This window comes from Lissotriton vulgaris, unplaced genomic scaffold (assembly GCF_964263255.1).
Source record: "Lissotriton vulgaris unplaced genomic scaffold, aLisVul1.2 SCAFFOLD_2847, whole genome shotgun sequence".
NCBI lineage: Eukaryota > Metazoa > Chordata > Amphibia > Caudata > Salamandridae > Lissotriton > Lissotriton vulgaris.
Genome location: NW_028244197.1, coordinates 230,539 through 255,513, shown reverse-complemented (window position 1 = coordinate 255,513; position 24,975 = coordinate 230,539). Strand labels below are relative to the sequence as shown.

The following is a 24,975-nucleotide window of genomic DNA, read 5'->3' as shown; positions in this document are numbered from 1 at the left end:
AGTGCAACAGTAGGGAAAGCATTGGATAGCGTAGGGGTAAAAATTATTATTCCCACTCCAGTGAGTGCAACAGTAGGGAAAGCATTGGATAGCGGGAGATTAAAAATTACTATTCCCACTCCAGTGAGTGCAACAGTAGGGAAAGCATTGGATAGCGTAGGGGTTGGAATTACTATTCCCACTCCAGAGAGTGCAACAGTAGGGAAAGCGTTGGATAGCGTAGGCATAACATTTACTATTCCCACTCCAGTGAGTGCAACAGTAGGGAAAGCATTGGATAGCGGGAGGGTAGAATTTACTATTCCAACTCCAGAGAGTGCAACAGTAGGGAAAGCATTGGATAGAGTAGAGGTAAAAATTACTATTCCAACTCCAGAGAGTGCAACAACAGGGAAAGCGTTGGATAGCGTAGGCATAAAATGTACTATTCCCACTCCAGTGAGTGCAACAGTAGGGAAAGCATTATATAGCGTAGAGGTAAAAATTACTATGCCAACTCCAGAGAGTGCAACAGTAGGGAAAGCATTGGATAGCGTAGAGGTAAACATGACTGGTCCAACTCCAGAGAGTGCAACAGTAGGGAAAGCGTTGGATAGCGTAGGGGTAAAAATTACAATTCCCACTCCAGAGAGTGCAACAGTAGGGAAAGCGTTGGATAGCGTAGGGGTAAAAATTACTATTCCCACTCCAGTGAGTGCAACAGTAGTAAAGCGTTGGATAGCGGGAGGGTAAAAATTACTATTCCCACTCCAATGAGTGCAACAGTAGGGAAAGCATTGGATAGCGGGAGAGTAAAAATTACTATTCTCACTCCAGTGAGTACAACAGTAGGGAAAGTAAATACTTCATATATGAATTAAATTAAATTAAATATTAATACCAATTACAAATAATATAAAATAATTAACAATTTTATATAATATATTAATTAATCAATTAAAAATACAAATGAAATTTAATTATTAAAAAAATTACCTACTAATACAAATTATTTACCAATTAACACTAAATTAATTAACAATTAATACAAAATTAAATATTACAACGAAAATAAGCAATAAATAAATTTAAAAATGTAATTATTTATAATGCAATTACTTCCCACACTATTCCCCTATAAACGCACAACCCACTACTGAAAAGAAATTAATAAAATTTACATAATTATCAATTAATCAATTAATTAAAACTATTGACCAATTATATTTTAATTAATTACCAATTAATAATTAATTAACAATTAATTCAAAAATAAATACCAATGAATAAATTAACATATTTAATTAATTATATTTAAATTACTTCCAACCCTATTCCCCTATAAACCCACAACCCGCTACAGAATTATATTACACAAAAATTAAATACAATTAAATTAATTAATTAAAATGAATTATAAAATAAATATACACTTTTCACACATATAGTAACATAAAAAACACTTTAAAAAATTCATATTAACTTACCTCAAATTCGATATTTTTGTTGCCTATATTCAGTCCATTTGATATTTTGTCCATTCTATATTTTGGATTCGATATTAATGCTATTCTATTCGATATTTTGCTTTTCTTTTCGATATTTTTGTAGTCTATATTCTGTCCATTCGATATTGTGTCCATTCTATATTTTTAACTCGATATTTTGGCCAATCGATATTTTTTATTCAATATTATGACTGTATACCCGGCCCTCCTCCTCTATCTCTATTATACATCTTGTTAGAGTATTACATATTGCAAGTTATTGTATAGATATTTGGGAAGTTGGTCCCTTGCGTCTCTGCGAAACAACATCCTCGCATATACAGAAGAAGGTAAGGTAAGAGACTGCGTGGTTGCCTGACAATAACGTCCCTGAAACCTATGGTTTTTCAGTGAATTTCTAAGGTTTTTTAAATGCTAATTTCTAACTATAACATGCCTGAAACCAATGGTGTTTTTTCAGTGAATTTCAAAGGTTTTTTAAATGCTAATTTCCAACTATATCCTCCCTGAAAGCTACTATTAATAATAAAAGTGGATACTTGCAACACTGTGCAAATGCACCATGTGGCCCGTTTTAAGTTGGGGGATTAAGTCCACATGAATCCTAAACGTCCCAGGGGGCCAACTAGCCCACCAGCTACCTCCAGTAAGCGCCACAGGGCTGTGTTGCAGAGAGGTGTAAAAAGGGGCGTGGACTCTGAACACCTCTATGCAATGCAGCTCCCTGGCTCATACTAGAGCTACCTGGTGGGCTAGTTCGCCCTCAGGGACCCTCAGGATTGAAAGGGACTTAATCCCCCAATTTACAATGTGCCAGGGGGTGCCTTTGCCCATGTGCTATGTCAGGCCCTGCCCTCTCCATGCACCACTGTGCAAACGCACCCCCTGGCACGTTGTAAATTGGGGAATTAATTCCTATTGACTACTGAGGGTCCCTGAGGGCCAACTAGCCCACCAGGGACCTCCAGTAAGCACCACAGAGCTACGTTGCAGAGAGGTGTAAAAAGGGGCAATGCCTCGGAACACCTCTCTGCAACGCAGCTCCCTGGCACATACTGGAGGTACCAGGTGGGCTAGTTGGCCCCCAGGGACCTCAGGATTGAAGGGGAATTAATTCCCCAATTTACAATGTGCCAGGGGGTGCCTTTGCACAGTTGCTATGTCACGCCCTGCCCCCTCCCTGCACCACTGTGCAAACGCGCCCCCTGGCTCATTGTAAATTGGGGGATTAATTTCTATAGACTCCTGAGGGTGCCTGAGGGCCAAGTAGCCCACCAGCTACCTCCAGTAAGCGCCACAGAGCTGTGTTGCAGAGAGGTGTAAAAAGGGGCATGGCCTCTAAACACCTCTCTGCAACACAGCTCCCTGGTATTCAAAGGGAATAAATTCCCCAACTTATAACACTCCAGGGGGGCGTGTTTGCTGAGTGCTGCAGGGAAGGGGCGGGGCCTAGCCGAGATGCCGTCTTTTTAAAAAAAACATTGAGAAGGGGGGCAGTATGGCCCCCCTCCTGTTTCCTTTTTTTTGGGCCCTGAGTACCCCATCCCCAAGGGACTTGCCCCTTTCTAAATAAAAAAACAAATGTAAAGGGGAAGGGGGCTGCGTGGCCCCCTTTCCGAGGCCATTTTCGGGCCCGGGGACCCCATCTCCCAGGGCATGGCCATCATTTTTTATATTATTATTTATTTAAAATGTAGGAAGTGGACTGCATGGCCCCCTCCTGAGGCCTCTATTATTAGCCCCGGGGGACCCATCCCCCGGGGCTGTGCCTCTTTTATTTTAATTTTATTTGATGGAGGGGGGCCGCGTGGTTCCCCTCCTAGACCGCTCATGGCCCGCGGACCCCATACCCCAGGGCCTGGCCACTTTGTTGGGTACCGTGGGGGGTCCCAAATTCCCCCACGGTCCCGCCGGCTCCCCGCCTTCTGCGGGACCTGGCATTTCTTTTCCACATGGGGAGCTGCTGACATGCAGCTTCGCGTGTGGAAAAGCAATCTGGTTTGATTTTTGAAAGCGAAAGCAGGTTTCCTACTCTCGCTTTCAAAACCCAAACCACAGTTTGCTATGGCAGGGTGGGAGCCGCGCTGCATGTGCCCCGCAACTCTTTAATCAAGTCCCGGGCAGTGTGGGGGGGACTGGGGCCCCCCCACACATTTTTTCAGTGCCCCCAGGACCTGGCCCACCTGGGGGCTTCAATACAACGAAGCGTGGGAGCCCGCGCTTCGTTTTCTTTTTTATGTTCTCGGCCGGATTCGCGCATCCAGCGCAAATTCGGCCAATTTTTTTTTTGTTATGCTTTTTTGGACCCTGAGCAGGCCTAGGGGGTCAGGGTGTTTCTACCCTGCCTCCTTTTCTTGTTTTTCGCGTTTGTTTTTCTCTTTTCTTGTGACTCGGTAGAACCTGCCAACACTTCCTAGTTTGGAGTGAGTGACAGCCAATTAGAATAAAACTCGTGGTCGGGAGGGTCGGCGGATCCACCGCACCTCTAAATATCGAAACTTTTATTGTTTTATTTTCTCAGCAACTATTGACCGGATTTACACCATTTTAAAAAAAGGGCACTTTCTGAACCAAGCACTACCTTTTTGCCAAATTTAGTGTAATTCCGTTAAGTAGTTCGAGCTGTGTCTAAAGTTTCCTAAGGGAAATTTATTTTCTGACCTCTTTATTTTTAATTTCTCAGGAACTACTGAACGGATTTCCACCATTTAACAAATAAGAGTTCTTTCTGAAAGAAGACTACCTTTTTCCCAAATTTGGTGTAATTCGTGTCTAAAGATTCCAAAGGAAAATAATATGGAGAAAACACGTTTTGGGACTCCCCTTTTTTCTCTGCCCCTGCTTGACGAATCACCCCGACACTTTCAAGACAGGAGGTTACCGGAGCGCCCCACGAGTTTTGAAAATTTCACACAGATTCGTCATCCGGCGCCAAAGTTATTGGGAAAACAAAAAATGCTTTTCCTATGGAAACTAGGTCCTAACTATAACTATCTACTGGCGACCGCCAGTAAATAATATATATGTATATATATATATATATATATATATATATATATATATATATATATATATATATATATATAAGAAAGACAATGTGTGTTTTTAATTGGGGCCAGCTGTACTCTAATAAATGGGAAGAGCCAAGGAGGTAAAAGAAAGAGCGAAACCCAATTCCGATTTTATATGGCATCTGAAGAAGACGGAGAGTCAAAATGCATCAAGCTGTAATTACCAACATTAAAACGATCTTCCTTTGAATCCCCGTTGTGTCCTTTCGGTGTCTTGTAAAAGAGTTGCCGTTTGTCTTATATATATATATATATATATATATATATATATATATATATATATATATATATATATATATATATATATATATATATATATATATATATATATATATATATATATTATGTTTTTTCTTTAAAAACATGACGCTGGTAAGACAGCTAACAAACTGGATTTTGAACACCTAACAGTGGCTTTAAGCACACAAACCACCAATCCTTGACAATACACCATAGATATTTCAGCTGGAAAGAAAATACATTATAAAAAATATGCTATTACCATTGGATGGAGCTGTTGGCTGAATACAGAGAGAAACTGGCATTGAAACTTCCAACAAGTTCCTTGACGCTGCAGTATTTGTTGCCTTGCTTGGTGGTAGAGCTGCTGGACATGGTGTGGTCCCAGAGTACATTCTGGGCTTTGCGGTGCAGAGTGTATTGCTCGCTGGCACGTGCACTGCTGACTTGTTTATCTGAAGTGTCTCAATAAAGGGTGTTATTGCAGCCTGTTGAGTGGCTGTAGCAGTTGTAGCCAAAGGAGCAACTGACACATGTGATTCCTCAGGAGGATGAAAGTCAAAAACACGAGCAGCAGGCAGTTGTGCTTCTGATGTGTTTCTATATGGAGACCCAATAAAAGGTGTAGTTATTTGTTCTTGGGTAAATGTAGCAGTGTATGCAGGAGATAGGACCACAGGCACAGATAATTTGGTTGGTGTTACTGTTTGGGGAGGATAGTTATGTGCTTGCAGAGCCACCGGTGGCACCTGTACCACTGGATTGCCTGTTGGTGGAACCATATTAAGGGGTGTGGTTGCTGGTTTCTGGATCAATACAGCTTTTGACGTTGCAGGTGGGCCAACTGGTATGTGTGAGGTTATTGGTGGTGTGGTCTTGGTGGGATTTCTGTGCGCTGATCCAAATGGCATAGTAAGAGAACTATGGCCTACCGGCACTTGTACAGCTGCATTTTGTGCCCAAGGAAACCTGTATGTGGGTCCTGTTTTTGGAAATAGGGCAGATGGAGCATTCAATGGATACAGCTGATGAAATGGAGGCTCCCACAATGGCAACCTTGGATTATATGACTTCTGTGAAGACATATTAAGGTCTGTCATGGAGCATGAACGACCTGCAAAAGAAATAAATAAATACATATTTGAATAAACAATTTTCTTTTGCTAATTTATTTTTCCTGAGCAGTTTAAATGACCGACTTTCTGTTTACACTCACTTGTCTATGCATTGAGAAACAGCAAAACACAAAAAGTTAGTTTTTAGGGTAACTTGAACTTACTCAGAATTCTTTAATTTTTGACACAAAGATGTGCAAGACATTGCTGAGACTAAATTGGGAGACTAGAAGGTTCCCTAAGCCACTTGTGACTCACCAAGCATCCTACCTAGATACTGAGATAGAAATGTCCACTCTGTCATGAGAACTCACCACAAGACAAGGCAGTTATCTATTCTGGGGCTCTGGTTCAGAGTGATGACACAATGTTGACCTCTACCCCTTGATAGCCAACAGGCATTTTGCCGCTCTACATGAACCAAATTTGTATCTATTAAATTCTATATTGATGCCATACTATTCGATTAACAACCTCAATGTGTCAGCCATGCATTACAATCGTTAGAAATATTTTTCCATAAGACACACGTCACCACTGTCATCACACCAAATCGATCACTGTCCTGTGGACTATGTGAAGTTGAATTAATGGAGAAAGAGTGTTTTGAGATTTGCAGTGCTTCGATGTGTGCGCTTTCAACTTTAAACACCTAATTGGGCTGAAATAGCATTACTGGCAGTTACTAGTGGAATATTGTTCCTTCATGGTAAAGGGGGCTGTTGGGAGAAGGTCTTTACGGCTTTGAACACCTTCACTCCAAAGTTCTAAAAAATGGTTGGGATCAATGGCTGGGGTTTCAGGTTCTGCACTCTTTGAGGTGACAGAAACTTCAGAGTAACCCCTACATAATGTTATGTTACAGTCATGCAAAGGACAGTTCCAGAACTCACAAGGCTAGGGCAGACACAGAGCTCCCTCACTGCTGGAGGTGATCTGGTGCTTTCATGCTCACTGTGACCTGGGTGGTTGTCTCGCAGGAAGTGGATATTGTGAACAGTGCCAGAGGGGTTTCAGAATGCTGCATGGAATGCTGAATGGATCTACCTTGACCCACATTCCAAAATAGTGGACAATGCATGAAAAGTTTATCAGAGTAGCCCATCCTAAGATGAGCTTTTTCCTGTGATGGTAGTTCCTTTTTCAAACATATATAAGGCAGCACTTGGAAAGACTAGATGCCCCTCAATGCATCTAAATTCATCACGCTCAATGCACACTGCTATTCTTCTTTGTCCTTGATTTTTCCATCTATCAGCCGGTATCATCTGTTGTGAATCATTTCATTGGCTCTGTTTAAATCAGCTGTTTGAATCTGCTCGCCTCTTTTCTCCTTACCGATGTCAAGAGCTATTTAGTGTCTTGCTGTAAATCACCAACACTAACTTCATCTTCATTCTAGAACTACAAAAATTGCCAAAGGATGTTTTTCCCTTTGCAGACTTTTTCTCTTAGTTGTGAATGTCTTAAGAAGAGACGTATTAACTTTAACGTATAATATTCTGTGCAGGGTGGTACCATGGCACTGGGTCACACTTTGCTCTGCCAATCTAGGAGAGCACTCAACAGACCTTCTCAGGACACCGACTGTGGAGGCTCTCAAGATTCTTCTGCTTCCCCAAGTCTCTGCACAACACAAGTGTACCTCCTTGGTGATCTCCTTAGGACCCCAAACTTTGTGTGAAATATAAATGCGAACAATAGAAATAATACATTGGATCCTTTGAAGATCATAAACAGATTTAAAGCATCAAGTGTGTATCTCCTCCCTCTCCACCTATATGATCATAAGTCCCATCATGGTCTATTTGCACATAACGTGCAAATTGTTTGCTCAGAAAGGGCATGTTTTGGTTATTTTGTGGGATTCTTCATTAGACTGAGTTTAGACTTCCTCGTCGCAGTCCTCACCCTTGAAATGAAGCCACAGATAGGAGTTTAACATCCCCCTTTCTTTTGTACCTACCTTCATGGTGTAACTTCCTGCCTGACCTGGTCCTTTCCTGAAATCCCAAGCTGACAGTGTGGTAGCGCTGAGGGAGGGCAGGAATTGAGGACTGGGACAATAACATTTAGAATAAAGAAATGAGGCATACCAGTTAGTAATCTAAACATAACCACCTCATCTGGCTTCCTCCTTCCGTTTCTTACCCCTGAGGATATATCAACCAATACGTCATTGAGATTTAAAGAGACTATCCAGACTACAAGACTCTGAAACACAGTGGACGTTATTTAACCTAAAAAACATGCACTCCTAAATTGCTCTTAGGACCTCAGTCCTAAACTCAGTCAAGCAGGGACCCCCCACCCCACACACAGATATTATATAATGATTACCAAATGTGTCTTGCAACCAATTTCATACAGATTTTCACCTCTCATTTATGCCCATGAGGCTGTCATATTTCTGGTAGATTGGCCCTCACTATATCCAAGAAGTGGTATTTCAGGAGACACATTTGCAGAAGAAATAACCAACTGCAACCAGTAGATCAATGTAGAGATAGAATGTTTACCTCCTTCTTTGAAGCACCAAATTTGACATTTTAGGTCAGTACTGCCAAAAAAACTAGAAACAGAGGTATATTTCAGATATACAGATAAAGTGACTGTGAACATTCGGTAGTGTAACAAGGAATCCTCTTTGGATACATAATTCAGACATAAAACAGGTGACACACATTCTTGCAACTAATTTAGAAGACACTTTCAACTGAAAAGAAGAACCAGGCCTTTATCTCACCTTGTAAAGAAAAAACACAATGGCATGATGCATGACAAAAAGAGATACCATCTCTCCCTCTTTAAGGGCAGAAGCAATGTCAATCAGGAAAAGAACATTATCTGATATGAGAGCTAAAGGGATGCAATGTAAAGGCTCAAAAGGAGTTGCAATCAAGGTCCATAAACCAAGGGAGTGTCCCGAGAGTAAAGAGGAGAATTAATTACAGGCATGCTGTAGAAAAACTGCAGAACAGACCAGATGCCACAAGTGTTAAAATGGAAAAGACCAGACCACATGGAAAGAAAAACCAAAAAAGCTGCCCAGTGTATTCCAATAGTGGATGCCGCACAATTGAGATGAAGTTCACCCTTCATAAAATGTGCAATTTTTACTGGATGTTAATCTCTTGGATGTAGACTTTTGGATAAACATCAACATCACAAAGGATAAGAATTGCAAAGTATTGCATAAACTGTAAAGTAGACAGCCTAAAGTAGAACCACCTCTAGGGAATACCCTAAGAGCTCTAGGCCAATCCACTAAACCTCCAGACCCCTAGTTGAAGATGAGGCAGATGAGGAAAGTATAGAATGTAGGGAAATGCTGGTTTCACCCAAGGAGGCATTACTACTTGGTCCAACAGAAATGGAAACCAAAGCCTCCTCTCTGTCTAAAAGAATCTTCTGCAAAACTTGCCATAGAAGAGGAATTGGATGGAATGCATACACAAGCCCTTGTGGACAAAACAGAGACAATGCATCCTCGCCCCATGACTTGGGACAGGACCTTGTAAAACAAAACAGAGAACATCTTCTTTAGGGGCAAAGAGATATAGGACATAAGTGGGTCCTGTTGAACTTCAAATTGTCTGAAGTAGAAGGTGTCCCAAATTCTGTCTGTCATCCTATGATGGCATCTTCCTGAGCTTTGGAAAAAGAAGAAGCAGCAACCAACTAATCTTCCAAGTATGGAAATACTCTGACACCTTTGGAATGCAAAAAAGCAAACAAATAAGGCAAAACCTTTTTTTGAAATTATGAGGAGCTGAAGTCAAAACAAAATATAGTACCAGAAATTGATAGTGCGCTTCTCCCACGGTGAACCATAAGCTGAAGTACGCATCTTTTAAGTCAAAAGATACCAAGAAATCCTCAGACTGCAATAGAGGCAGAATGCACTGCAATGTTGCCAGTTTGAAAGATCTGTGTTGTCGTTACCTGAATGGAATACATTCCATTTTCCACTTCTCATCTTGGTACTGTTGTATTATCACTGCAAATTAACAAAGACTGAACACCTTGCTACATCAATTGCATTTTTAGAGGGAAATGAGGCATTGGAGGTGATTGAAAACAGTCTTGATTTGAAACTGTTTTGAATGATGAAGAATCACCTTGTTCCACTGTTTGAAGATTCCTCCACTGGTTTAGAAACAGGGACAACCTTCCTCCTACTGGATTCTGTATTTCAATCCCCGGTTGGTCATGCTTTTGGAGGACCAGAGGGTGGGGAGATGGAAACAGGGGCTGAATATGTCAGAGTACAAGGCCTCCAGGACACAGGGGGTCCCACGTAAAGGACGTCAAGCCAGTTGCTTACCATTCCTTCCAAAAATGAGGGAACTGGGAAACAACTGAATCCTAAAAGGGCTCTGACAGAAGTGCAAGATAGTCTTACAAACCTTAACTGACTTTTTGTATTAGGATTTCAAATTCAGAAGTAAACAGCGACTGACCCAAGGAAGGCAGGTGAAGTCTTAGCTGGGCTGAGTTAAATAACCTTTTTTATTTTTCCCTACACCATACCAATGTTTATTACACTTTATATTAAATTTGTAAAAATGTTTTTATGTTAAATGGGAGGTATTCCATAAATGGTATGACCAGGGACAGAATAGGCAACAAGAGTCCATCAAGAGAGGGCTGAAGGACATAAATATGTAAATAAAAAGGTTAAGAGACATAGAAATAGTCAACAGTATTAAATGCCATAACCAAATTACATCTGTATCCATCCTAGTCCCTGAACACCAAACCTGAGAGACCGACAATGACTGATGACATTGACCATGTAGTACAGCAACGTCTTGACAAACCTCTGTCAATAGGAAGCCTTCCTTAACTGTTAGAAACTCTTCCCATGAACTTCCCGATCCCTCTGTAGACAGAGTTGAAACTGGCCACTCTTCAACAGGTTCCTAACCAAAGACGAAGATGGAGAGGAAGCCAAAGAAGCACAGACAGACTAAAGAGGAGAAAACAGAGGGCCTATTTCTTTTGGCACCCAAAAACCATTTGCTTCAAGTGTGGCAGATCTGGTCATTAGAAGAGTGAATCTAGGTCTTAGTCTGGCAAGCTAAAATCGAATATTTATCATCAAAATGTGCTGCACACAGGAACGGATATTCCCTGGACCTCTCCCTAAATAAATATTTATCAGGCGAGGGATTGTACTTTTTAGGGGTATTTGAGAGATGAAGACTGTTTCCGGGGGTCGATGATTCTAATGGATCAGGGAAGACCCTGCATAAAAGAAATGGTAGGATGCAACCTGATATCCTCCTTGATAGATACTGGAGCGATTACTTTGACGATAAGATCCATGACTCCTGGGTAAACAAATAACAAATTGAAGTAGTCAGAATAACAAAGAGCATGACACAACACATCGCTGCTAATGTGCCTTCTCAAATAGCTCCATTTCTGATACTCACACTTTTCCTTTGAGCCTAAACTACCATTAATTTGTTAGGGAGAGATATGCTGTCCAAAAACAGGCGCTTTATCTTTTCTCTCCATCAGGGGGTGTATTTAGAAGCACTGGAATGCTGCCCAAGATTTGATGCTTTATCTTCATTGCCATCTTCAAAAGCATTTTCGCTTTTTAACCTTTCCAAAAAGGCACAAATATTTCACAAAACATCTTGGATCAGGTGCCACTTGCTGTATAGACAACTCATCAAAATGAGGCTGGAATATTGCTGGAAGTAACACCAGTAAAGATACAAGTAAAAAAGGAAGCTGCCTCTATTTTTCAAAGGCACTAAAAAGAGATCTTGCATCGCTCAACCTACTGCCCAGGTCAGCCCTGGAGCAGTATGTGGATGCCTTGTTGCTCACTTTTCCCTCTTACAAAGCATGCTGTACTGATACTATTGCTCTAGTATGCCTTTATACCATTATCATCCCATGGCTATAATGTATCTACGACCAAGGTCCATTACTGCAATGAAAGGGTGTCTTATTTGAGTTATAATAATTCACAAGGATCCCCTCACATTACGACTGATCGCATAACTACAGATTCTGCAACCCAGAACCCAGTTTGAGGTGCAAGCCTTTTTGGGAGTAAGGGAATACTGCAGAGAGTGAATTCATAATTTCACCCTCATTGTGAAACCTTTTCAGACATTGACACAAAAAGATATATCAGACCTTGTGCCTTGGAATACTAACTGCGAAGAGGCTTTCGTCAAGTTAAATCATACCTAGTGTGCGACACCAACCCTCGGTGTGACCGATTACACTAAGGATTTCTTTCTTTTTTGTCATAAAAAGGAAAGCTGTGCCCTGCCAGTCTTGACACAGCAACACACAGGGCTACATTGGCCAGTCTCATATTTTTTTAATTTCCTTAGATACTGTAGTGGTAACATTTCATCAACGCCTGTGGGCTGAATAGATATTGATATTGCTGTTGAAAGTTTCCAAAATATTGTCTTGGGTACGCACCTCCCAGTCTTGGTCCTCATGCTGTAGCCGCATTATTATTGAAACGCAAAAAATAACATCTCACAAATGCCGATTAAATGCTGATTAAATATTAGTTCATTTTGTTGTCGGGACCCAACATAACTTTGCTACATTCTCTCGCTTCAAACACTCATTTTCATTCCTCCCTGTTTGAAGGATGGACCTTGGTGACACTGATCATAACTGCTTATTGATTATTTTGATTGAGTAACCAAGGCTTGATCTTATAGATGTATCATTGCCTAGTGAAGAAATAATATTGTTTGTTGATCCAGCCTACGTGACAAACAACATGGGTTTTCTGATATACTCTTATGCTGTATGCACCTCTCACAGAGTTTAAAGCTTCTGCACTACCTCACATTTACTCTGCATAAGTGGCTGAATGTATAGCTTCAATAAGAGGTGTTCCATAATTGCAGAAACAAGTGCACTTACACTGATCCCTCAATATGCCTTTGGGGTGGTTCATGAATTTAGCCAGTGTTTTTAAAACAGCTTTTTTATAGAAGAGTGTGCAGTAATCTTTACAACATTTTACTGTCTCGTACACAGAACTTTGTATTAGTGGAAAGATTTTAACACCCTAAGAGCTTCCTTTCTTCTCCACCCATTCGTCCTTCAGCCTGGAGCATCTGCTGTAGAGGTAATACCATGTCCGTTGGTACAGTGTATCGGCCCATATCATACTAGGGTCTGTTCACAATAGGAGTTCCAATTATGCTACAACTTCTCCCAATTCCTGGAGCGTGAATTGCTTTGTATATTACTTTTCTACCAGCGTGCACCAGTCCATATTGTGTTTTCAGGCATCCAGATCCAGTAGCCCCCCACGTCATGGCAATATTCCTTTATGCTACAGTAAGACCCAAAGTGGTCACACATTTACATTTAGGGGCATCCATCTTTCCCACACATTCAGCACATACCTTTTTGATGAGCCAGTCAGTACCATCAACTAGCCCACCCCCTGCAGATCATGAGCTTCGTCTAGAAAACCAGTATAGCATAGGGCAAGTCCATAAAATGTGTAAGAAAAAGCCTTCCTGCCCACAGCCCTGCAGACATGAACTGGAAGTGGCTCTTCACAGTTTCAATAGGATCCATTTAGAACAGTACGATTGATGTAGTACGCGTAGCTGAACAATCCGGAAACCTGATTTAGTGGCAACTTGTCTTGGGACGCCAAGGCCTCCTCCTACTCTCCATCCTCAAAACCCGTCACGTCCTCCTCCCATCACTCCTTTAGCTGATGGAGGTTACCCAGTTTTAGTCACAAAGGAACAGTGGAACGCCCAAATGGAGTGCTGACAAGCAAAATGGCTGAGGTCTGTACACAACCTGGGTTGAAGTATCTTAATTCCCTCCCACTGGCTCTAATGAGTATGCAAACCACTCCCAACAGGAAACAGACTAAGTCTGCATGAAATCTTATTGGGACGAATGATACATGGACCAGGAACACAAGATATATCACAAGTATAGCCAACTGTGGATGTAATGCTCAACTATTGTAAAAGCTGATTAAAACATTTTAGGCTGTTCACTCCCAGATGGCTGCTGTACATCCCTCTCCACCCCCAGAACTTGCCATGAGCTACAACCAGGAGGCCGGGTCCTACATTAAGGTGCATCAGGGGAAAGCAGCCCAACAATTAATGTGGAAAGATCCATACTAGGTACTGTTGACAACTTGGGGAGAGGAGTTGGCCTAAAGGCTATGGCGGTCGACCTCTAATCTGTGTAACTGGGTTCGAGTCTCGGCAATGACGCTGAACATCCTGTGATTATGAGCAAATCACTTAATTTCCCCGTGCCTAACAAAAATGAATGTGTCCTCATGTAACGCAACTGGTGCTACGTAAAGTGCTCTGATATCCAATACCTTCGGGGCAAGTTCGGGCTATATAAAATTGCACAAAAAAAAAACCAATACAACAGTCTGCTGCAAAAACTATCATTCCTGGGTGCATGGCACCCACTGCAAGAGAGGAACAGCACCCAAAGGATGTCAGTGGACCCTAATACCTTTCCAGTCTCCTCACCATACAATCTAAGGAGAAGAGGAATAGTGGCAGGTGGGTGCAGTAAAGATGGTAATAGTGCATGGTACAGGAGTAAAGTGAAGTACTGGAACACTTTCCTCTACAGAGGCCAAAGAAGATGTCACCTAGAGTAATGGGACAACAGGCATGTTCTGCTTTCACAATTACAGTGACAATTATCAGGTTAATATTTGATTGGATTCTGGCTCCACTACTATACTCTGATAACCAAACTGAAAAAGTAAATAGTGAAGTACAGGCAAAGAAGGACGGTTATAATTTTGCTTTGCACCAGGAGCATTTTACTAAGGAACTAATGGCACCTCAAAATGCTGAATATCAACATAATGTATATGCACAGATGGTGGATGCTTGCTGCTCTAAATATAATCATTGCTGAAATTGTACTCATCTGCTAGCAAAGAGCCAGCATAAAACCCTCTATTATCATTTGCTTTTATCAATGAATTTATGGATTTAGGAGGACAATGTGGTGTAACGGCCAGAGGTGCTGACTTTAGATCTGGAGAACCATATTCTAGTCTCACCATCAGCTCAACATCCTGTGATTCTGAGCAAATTCTCCCTGTGCCTATAAACAAATGCATGTGTCCTTGAGTAATGTAACTGATGCTCCTGTATAAAGATCAATTAACTAGCTCAAGTGTGTGCTGTATAAAAATGCAAAAAATAAAATGTCATGCCTACATTGAATTTCTATTATACACTTATGATACATTAGAGCTGTTCTTACCCCGGGCCCCTTCCCTAACAGTGGTTGCCAAACCTTTCCTGTTTCAGAAAAAGTATTGTGTCCACAATGGATGTAAAGAATATGTATAGCTGAGAAACCCAACATCATCCATTATTCATCTGCACAGGAAGTGACATTACTGGATTTTAATTCATCTATCTGCACATTATGTGACATCACTGGACTTCCCATCATCTATCTACACAGGAAGTGACCAATGGATTTAGCATCATCCATTTGCACAGTAAGTGACATCATTGGGTTTCCGTTAAATACAGATAGGTAGCTGTGACAATAACAACGAAAGATGTCGCACAGTACTCAACTAGTCAGGGTAGAAAATCTACAGAAAAAATAATTGTTCAAAGACTGGTGCTACCAAAGTATAAGGCCGTACTACCTGCAAGGCCTGATGGTATTACTCCAAAGAATAACAAACCACTAAATCATAAAACAATATACTGGAGCACTCTAACAATTTGAGGACAAATAACCAGTAAAGTCCATCCATAGGTCCAAGGTCATGTGATATATTTTGATTGTCTTTATTGTGTTTACAAGCTTCCAACCAAGTACATGATCATCAGCCGTTATAAGTGTTTAAAAAATGCATGTGCTACTAATGCATCATAGCAATGTAGAGGTATTGAACACGTTCTAAATCTTTGTATTGAAGAGTAACTCTGTTTGCAGGTGAAAGTTGATGGTTTGTGTTCATTATGTTTGTCGGACTTGGCCATTTTTGCAGGGTCATTGGATGTTTTTTGCCTTCCCCCTAGTCTATTTCATAACATCAAGTAGGTGGTTTCAGGACTCTGAGCACATTAGCAGTGCAAAGTGCATGTGCTCTCTGCCTTCCATAGACTAGGATTGGGAAATTCCACCCCCTATGGATAACTCTAAATGAAACAAGATGAATGTTATGTTGGGGTAGTTAAACGGAAAATAATAAATGCTGTGCAATGGTGTACGCAGGATTTTTTTAACTGTGTTAGAAAACGTCACTTTTAACAGTCGCCATTTTGGTGTGCTTTGTGCCTGCCTGCCTGAGGTGGGTTGCCGGTCTAGTTCTCAAAGTGACAGAGTGCTCCACACCTCCCCCAAAACCAGTTGGGACCGGTTTTCCCAGAGAGCCTTCCAGAAGCTTCTGGTCTTTTCCAGTAGGTGGGGTGAGGGGTGTTCTTGCTGCTTCTGTGGTAGACAAACGATTTTTAAAAGTGGATTGTTTTAATGACCCCGCACACTTGCACTATAAAACAAATTGCTTATTTGCACATTTCCCCTACCTCAGCAGCACACTTCCTGCTTCTCCCTGGTGCCAAGAGGATCCGCCATCTTGTTGAGTTGGCGGTCTAGTTCCTCGCGCACTAGGGGTTATTTCAATGCGCGATTTCCGGGCGAGCAGCAGACGCGTCGCTGGCGCGCCTCAGGCAAGCCCGTCTGCACCTGTCAGCGTCCCGGAAGCAACCAGCGCCAGCCATGCTGCCCGGGACCCCCAGGTACAGGAAGAAGGTATATGGCGGGTGCGCAGCGGGCTCTCGATTCCACACATCACTGTCAGGCAGGGCGCTGGGAGCTGATTGAGATATCTAATCACGTCTGCCATACTTGTGGGTTCCAATTGTCACCGGGTGAGGATGCTCCTAAAAAGATTGGCCATATACTCGATCAGCGGCCACATGCTTCCCTAGTCCGGGCTGCCTTGATTAATGTGCGCTCTCTCAGGAAACACTATGCCAAAGTCTTTGAACTTATAGAGGATCATTCATTGAATTTATTGTCATTAACAGAAACTTGGCTTGACACCTCCTCTGACCCGATTGTAACACTAGCAACGCCTCAGGGTTATAAAAATTCCAGAGTCGATCGTCCGTTGGGGCGAGGAGGTGGAGTTGCCATTATATACAATAATAAGTGGGAACTTAGCAGAGAAGAGGTTTCCTCTTGGGGTAGCTGTGAAGCTTTAGACTTTAGCATCCGTTTGTCTGAGCACTTTACTCTTGGAGGTCTACTGATCTATAGGCCTCCGGTCCCAGTGGGACCTTTTCTTCAGGATTGGGGTGACGTAATTACCACCAGAGCGGTGAGATTTGCACATTTTATGGTACTGGGTGATCTGAATATACATCTGGATCAGGCAGATAATAAAGATACTCAAACTCTGCTTGATGGGATGCAGCTGGCCCAGATTAACCAACATGTCAGGCTCTCTACTCATCAAGGGGGACATATACTTGATCCCATTTGTACACATTTTTCGATTCAGTTAAAGGTCCCTATTCCCGTCACCAGGTCAGACCATCTTATATCCGATTTTCGTGGGAGGAGTCTAAGGCTGAGCCTTTGATACACCCGAGCTATAAATCAGCCTATGGCAAAATTGACTGTTCTGCACTTATTCTGGCCTTGGCCGCCGCTAAACCTAATTTGGTAGGTGAGCTTGAGGACCAGGTTGCGGGCTTTTCCAGCTTGGTCTCAACTGCAGTTGCGGCGGTGGCCCCCCTCGCTCCACCGGCTAGCTAGAGAATCTCCATCTAAACCCTGGTTTAATCCCTCGCTCAAAGGCCTGAAGCATGATTGTAAAATTCTTAAACGGACGTGGAGGAGGGGTGGCTACTGTCCACTGGACAAGAGCAAGTTTAGAGATAAGCAGAAGTTATATTATCCACATCGCTGCTGTGGTTATTTTTCCCCTGTGCTGAAAATAGCTATTCTCCTATATTCATGACGAGCTCAGCTCGTCATCAGCACAGCTCAACTTCTGCCTCATGACGAGCTGAGCTCGTCATGAGCATGGAAGGGATTATGCAGCCATCAAGACGGCTAAAAGGCAATTCTACTCAGCCCGTATTTAAGCTGCTAATAATAACTCAGGGAAATGTATATGATTGTCCAGAGCTTTATGTCTCCCGATGCCAACCTCACCCTCATAGTGTAATACTCTTTCTCACTCCTTTAGAGATAAGATTTTAGCTATTCAATCAACCTTCACCCCAAGCAGTACTTATCCAGAGGCTACCCTGGTGTGCTCTTCGGAAGCCACTGGTTGAGCATTATCCGAATTTAGGCCTGTTGGCCCGTTGGAATGTTTTAAAATTCTCAAAGGCTTAAAATCAGGTTCCCCCTTAGACCCAAGTCCAGCTAGGACGCTGGCAGTGGTAGCAGAGGCGGTTAATGTTGAAGTTAACGCCATCATTAATATTTCACTCCGGAAAATGGTGGTCCCCTTGGCCTGGAAGGAGGCTAAGATCTGGCTTTTTTTTTAAAAGCAGTCACTAGACCCCCTTTTCCCAGGGAATTATAGGCCCATTTCCCTTCTCCCTACATCAGCTAAGGTGTGTGAGAAGGTTGTAAATAATCAGCTTACCGAGTTTGTGGAGAGGGAAGCGCTTTTACATCCGGCGCAATCCGGATTTCGCTCATCGCACAGCACTGAAACAGTTCTGGTTGAGGTGGTAGAGGCGATACAGGACTGTCTGGACGTTGGTGGGAGGGTGGCGCTAATTCTGCTCGACCTCTCGGCCGTGTTCAACATAGTCCCGCATCCATTGCTTCTGTCTCGGCTGGCCAGGGTTGGCGTGTCGGGTGCTGTGTGGGACTGGAATCGCTCTTTTTTGGAAGGCGCTCCGAGCAGATCTGGATTCCACCATCTTCATACCGTCCCGCAGGGTTCCTCCCTTAGTTCCCTTCTGTTTAACATCCATATGACTCCTCTGATATATTTAGCAGAGGAGTTAGGAGCTAAGGTGATGGCCTATGCGGATGATACGCAGCTGCTTTTTACCTGGGCCAAAGGAGCGGACTCTGTATCTCAGGCGCAACACTGTCTTGCATCAACTTTTAAATGGTTGGCGGATGCACAACTTAAGTGCAATGAAGGGAAATCAGAGATTCTGTTGTTTGGTACATTTCCCTAAAACTTCAGAGAGCAGCTTTGGCCTCCTGATTACCCCTGCCAGACCTCCATTGGGAAACCAGCAAAAAATCTTGGTGTCTGGTTTGACGAAGATCTCTCCTTTGCAGTACATATTAGGAAGTTTGCCGGCGGCTGCTTTGGCCTGCTTAAATCATTCAGAAGATTCTTCCCCCTTCTCCCAGCTGCGATTAGACAAACCATCATATGTGCGCTGATTTTATAACAACTGGATTATGTTAACGCCCTCTTTGTTGGCATCCCGGGCTACCTGTTAAAAAAGTTACAGGTGGTCTAGAACACTGCAGTCAGGCTGTTATCAGGACTATCTGGCAGAGACAGTGTTCATAACCAGCTGCGTTTATATCACTGGCTGCCTGTAGCCGCCAGAGTAAAATTTAAAATATTGACCATGGCACATCGCGCATTGCATGGAGGTGGCCCACTCTATCTGCAGAGGCGTATTGTCTACTGTGTTCCTGCGCGTCCTTTGCGCTCCTCGTCCCTCCACCTTGCTCAAGTACCTCGCTTTAAGAGTCAGAGGATGGGGGGCAGCTCTTTCTCAGTTAAAGCAACAGCTGCATGGAATGTCCTTCATTTTGTCCTGAATTAAATCCAGGATCTAGCGGCTTTCAAAAAATGTTTTAAAACATACTTATTCATCTGATTTAAACTGTTATACCCCAATGGTTCCGTGCCGGGACACTCATGAGGAGCCGTGCGCGTAATACATTCATATAACATAACATAAAATATATATTGAGGAGCTGAGACTCCATGTGGGTGTGCTGTGCTTGGACTTTGACTTGGAGGGGACACTCTGCCAGGAGGTACCGCCACAAGGGCCTGCGTGCTGGCCCCTGTGCCCAACTCTTCCCCTCCACATTTCTACTAGACCCAGGAGAGACTCTGCTAGAGTGGAGACCGCTGCGCTGGGAGGATTGCCATCTTAATGAAGGATGAGTGTTCCCAGGAACTGCTGCTTAATTTTTGGTGAGCTGCCCTACTGCCTGCTGATCTTGCCCTGCATGGACTGTGCTCTCCTGGCCCCTAGCGCCTCGTGAGTGCTGCAATTCTAGCTTGCCTGCTGTCTAGCGCCTTGGGAGCGCAATATTTGGATTGACTGTGCTTCCTGCCTGCACTCGAGTGCCTCGTGGGCCCTATTTTCTTGATTGCCCGAAGGGGAAAGCTATCCTTCGTCCCTGAAGCTTTTGGTGCTTTCTAGCGCCTGGTGAGCGCTATATTTCAATTCTCCCACAATTGTGGGCGTTTTTGCAGCAGAGCGGGAGCCCACCCCATGTTATAGCCGTATTGTTACATATTTAATCAGCTGGTGCCTACCCCGCGTTATTGCGGCACTTTGCCTGCTTATTAGAAACAAGCGGGTGCCCACCCCGCATCTATGCTTTTTTTTTCACTGCGGGTGCCTACCACGCATTGCCGCTGAGAAAAGAGATCACCACTGCAAAGCACTGCCGCAGCCCCAGTGAAGGAAGCCTGTTGTTGGCAGAGCTACTGGGAGCAAGAGGAGAGCCCTGCATGCTGCTGAAGAGTCCGGTGCCTTCCTCCTACTAAGAGGAGTCGGCCAGACGTCAGCCGGTGAGTTTGAGTTTGCCTGTGGTGGGTGCCTCCCCCCTGCTAGAGGGAGCACCCAGAGAGCCCAGTGAGCGGGGCCGGGAGGAGAAGCAGCGCGAGGAGTCCCCAGCAGCCCCGGTAAGGGGAACGGTACTGACAGCATTACGGTGCTCCCGGAGGCACCGGGGCGCCAGAGCTGATTTCTTGTGGGGGCACTCCAGTGGTAGAGCCCCCGGCGGGGGCTCCAGAGGGCACAGTCATGCCAGTGACTCTTGTTCTCCACAGCTGCGCTGCTCCAGTGCGGGCAGCTGCAATGGGAGGCATTCCTGAGTTTTAGAATCCCAGAAGAGGGACTCCAACTGGTCAGTGACTTGTGGGCCTCATTCTGCCCAGCTGCGCCGCATAAGAGTGGGCAGCTGCAACATTGGGCATTGTCTTCCTTGCAGAGTCCCAGAAGAGGGACTCCAACTTTACCAGTACTTGCTTCCTTTCCCCCGCTGTTCCCCACGTTGGCGGCAGTTGCAATGTGGGGCACCTGCCTGCATTAGAGTCCCAGAGTAGGGGCTCCCCAGTCGCAGTGGCGCCAAAAGCTCATCCACAATGTTATGGTGGATTTATAATGTGTGCTTAAGGTATCTGATGCCCCCCTTGTTAATGAGGTTTATGCCTATCTTTAGGCATCATGTGCTCTTATGCCTATTGAAAGGCCTCATGGGTCATGTCCCATGTTGATTGTTGCATAATGCATTGGTACCTATATTGATGCCTAATGACAAGATTATTATGTCCTAAGGTTATGCTTTTATGCTAATGATGAGGCCTAATATCATGCTGTGATGTGCTAAGTTCATGCCAGATTACGTTTTGCACCTAGGGAGTTGCATCATGACTTATGCCTAATGATATTGCCATTATGCCTCATCTGTTTAGGCCCAATGTACTGCATGATACGATGTATGCAAGAGATAATGTTTAATGTCATGCACCATGTGTCTGATGCCCCTAATGTGATGATGCCTAACGTTATTACCATGATGTTTTAGGGTTATGCCCACTCTTAATATTGTTTATGCTAGTTAGATGCTCACACAGCTGATGGTTTTTTGCATAAGGTGTCTGATGCCTACTCCAACTGTCCTACAGTGAGGTTTCCATGCTACGCCTACTGCAAATCTCATTTATGCTCCTAATTAGATGCCTAATAGGATGTCTTAGGTTATGCCTGATCTCATTGGTTCCTGCTTAATGCTTCATGCTACTGACGATGCCTTCACGCTTGTATGTTTATGCCCCATGCTAACGTGTTTAGGCCTAATGCTTTTACCTGAGGTGTGCATTGTTGATTTCATACCTGTACTTATGCTGATGTTATGCTCACATGTTAGGCCTAATGCTCTTATGCTAATGGGATATTTTTAAGTTCAGGATGTTCCTATTAATACTGGCCATCATACCTTTATTGCTGATGGATTTTACATTTATTCTTTGTACTTTGCAATGGTTCTGGCAGTGGCCCGATTGGCGCTGCCTTGTACATAATCTCCCTATAAATGTTGACCTGGCGTCAGTTGGCGGAGTGTATAGATTTCTGTGATTATCCTGTGTTTTACACAATACAAAAGTTATTTTTACATAACCTTGTGTAGAGTCTCTTTGTGGTGTGCCAGGTGTGGCATCGTGTGTGGGTGCTGCATAGATTCTTTACACATTGCTCCTGAGTTTAGCCTGACCGCTCTGCCCCAAGCTACCCCGTTTCTAACATTGTTCCATACATGTTTTTTGGTACTGCAGAAAAAGTTTCCAACAGGGCAAAGATTGTACATACTACATACTAAGTATTGTAAGCAGCCTTGAGTTCTTAGACAGAATTGTCGCAGCATGAACATTTCTACTTAACGTAGAAGACTTTGTGCACCAGGTACTAATCTCTGTGCATGTGCTTGTTTTGCTTCTGAAGATGGGCTATCAGTAAAGTTTTCACCACAGTATTAAGGCTGCAGGTAGTATGATCTTTACCACCTTCAGACCTAGGTTGTTTTAAGTGAATAGGCACTCTGTGAACAAGGTTTGCATAGAGTGCTCTCTGTGCTTACTAGATACTTTTTATTACTCTGCTGTGTATTTCTCATGAGAGTTTCACTGTCTGCAAATAGTGTGCTACAGAGTAAACTCTCTCCATAAATTAAAGAATGTTAACAATACCCACTATTCTACTCATATGCACTATATTTCTCAATGTAGGTTCAAAGACTATCAGGGGTTTGATACAGGTAAAGACTGTCCGTTGAACGGCATTAGTTATGTAACAGGGCTTGAACATCTGGAGGAACTTGATTTTCCCTGAACAGTTGTATTCAGATTGAACACCATGTGCAGGATTGGTTATGCTTTTGTCATGTGACCCCTATAGGGCCCACTGTAGTTTTCCCCAATATTAGCCTAACTGCACACGTTGTAGGACGCTTTTGCTTTGCATACGTTACACAATACCATGCTTGGTTTTGTGCCACACTGTTATTTTCTAAATAGGCTGCACATGTTTTGTTATTCAGCTTTTCTATTGGGATTTCAACTCAACACTTCGTACAAGGCCAAACAACAGTGTGCCCTGCTTTTTTCTGTGGCCGGACACCAATACTTAAACATAATAGAGAAATCCAGCTGCTGTTTTCAAACAGGGCAATTCTTATGATCCAAGCCAAGGCTTGTCATTCTGAAAAATAGAAAGAGGAGCAAGGCTTGCAGAGAAAAAGTCCAGAGACAAAAGAGCTGCATGTCTGAGATGTAGACCAACAGATTATGACCGCCAGATATGGGGTACGGCACTAATCCCAGAGATCTCTAATAAAACACTGTGTTTCCATAGTAAGGGTAGGCTTAGGCAGATTTGTCAGGCGCTGTGAGAGGGCTTTCCATTGTGTACAGTCTATTGATCATGCTAATCACATTGCTATCTTGCATATGTTTTGTAATTGCAGCACAGTTGCTTCATGATAGAGCACAATAGTTTCAATAAATATTGTAAGCTTTCTTTGTGTCTCTTTTCTGTTCATTGTGGCTTGTATGAGTGAGAGAAAACGAAATGTGATGATCTGCTACCACTATCCCTGAGAGGGTTCAGAGTGTTGTGTTCTGGGGTGCTAACTTACCTGTAACTCTCTAAGGCTATGATGGCATATAAAGCACTATGAGTTAGTCTGGATTTGGGCTCATTGGTACTGATGTGGTATGGTGATTAAGGGCCCGATGTAGGTAAACGCGATTTTCCGATTTCAAAATACCGAGGCGGGCCGAATCGGTATTCTGAAATCGGAAAACGAGATGTAGGAAAAAAATACCGAATGAATACCGATTCGGTCGGCATCAGTAATGAGAATCGGTACGTTCCGATTCTGCTCGGTCCGAATCGGAAAGTACCGAATCGGCCAACAACGATTCGGAAATCACCGAATCGGCTACCACCGATTCGGATATTCCCGATTCGGCGAATACCGATTCGGTAAAAGCCGATTCGATAAAATCCGATTCGGCAATCATAGATTCGTAGCCATGAAAACCGACCCATGGCGAAAAAGCCCATAGGAATGCATTGAATGAACCGATTCGGCTTTTACCGAATCGGATAATACCGAATCGGATTTTACCGATTCGGATATTACCGATTCGTTAAAAGCCGATTCGGCAATAGGCGATTCAGCCAATGAGGTGGCTCCCCCTCCCCCACCCAAACAGGGAGTGGCAACCCTGGCAGGTGCAGCTAATTAAGAAGTTTCTAGAAAGCCTGCCTGAGCCCAACACACACAGTTAGCAGCAGTGGGAGAAGGAGGTTGCAAACTGAACAGGAGAAAATGGCAGATCAGGCAGGAAGCCAGAAGTCCTCCCAAAAGAGGAAGCCCAAGTTCACCACCACCGAACTTCAGGTGCTGGTTGAGGAGGTGGTGAGGGTGCACCGCCAGCTGTTTGGCAAGCTGTCCCTCAACGTGCCAGACAGCACCAAGAGGAGAATGTGGGCCGACATCGCCCAGAAGGTCAATGCTGCTGGTGTCACCCCCAGGTCCATTGAGGAACTGAAGAAAAGGTTTTACGACCTCTGCAGCCTCACGAAGAGGAAGCTGGCTGACATTCAAAGGCAGGCTGGACACACCGGAGGAGGCAACAACCCGGCGCCACCCCTCACCGAGCTGGAGGAAATTGTCTCCAGCACCATCGAGAGGGAGAGCATCGTAGGAATCGGGACCCTGGACAGCTCTGCGAGAGCCACAGCTACAGGTAAGAAGCATGCGCATCATGACACA

General features: G+C 43.5%; 1 protein-coding gene across 1 annotated transcript in view; it reads right to left on the bottom strand.

The window, feature by feature from the left end:
• LOC147668128 (zinc finger CCCH-type antiviral protein 1-like) overlaps positions 1 to 24,975 on the bottom strand; it is a gene marked incomplete at its 3' end in the record, with an annotated part of 295,880 nt that overhangs the window by 49,977 nt on the left and 220,928 nt on the right. Inside the window, exon 5 of the mRNA XM_086948763.1 lies at positions 5,061 to 5,912. Within this exon, the coding sequence (XP_086804889.1) occupies positions 5,061 to 5,912 (852 nt within the window). The remainder of the gene's footprint in view (positions 1 to 5,060; positions 5,913 to 24,975) is intronic.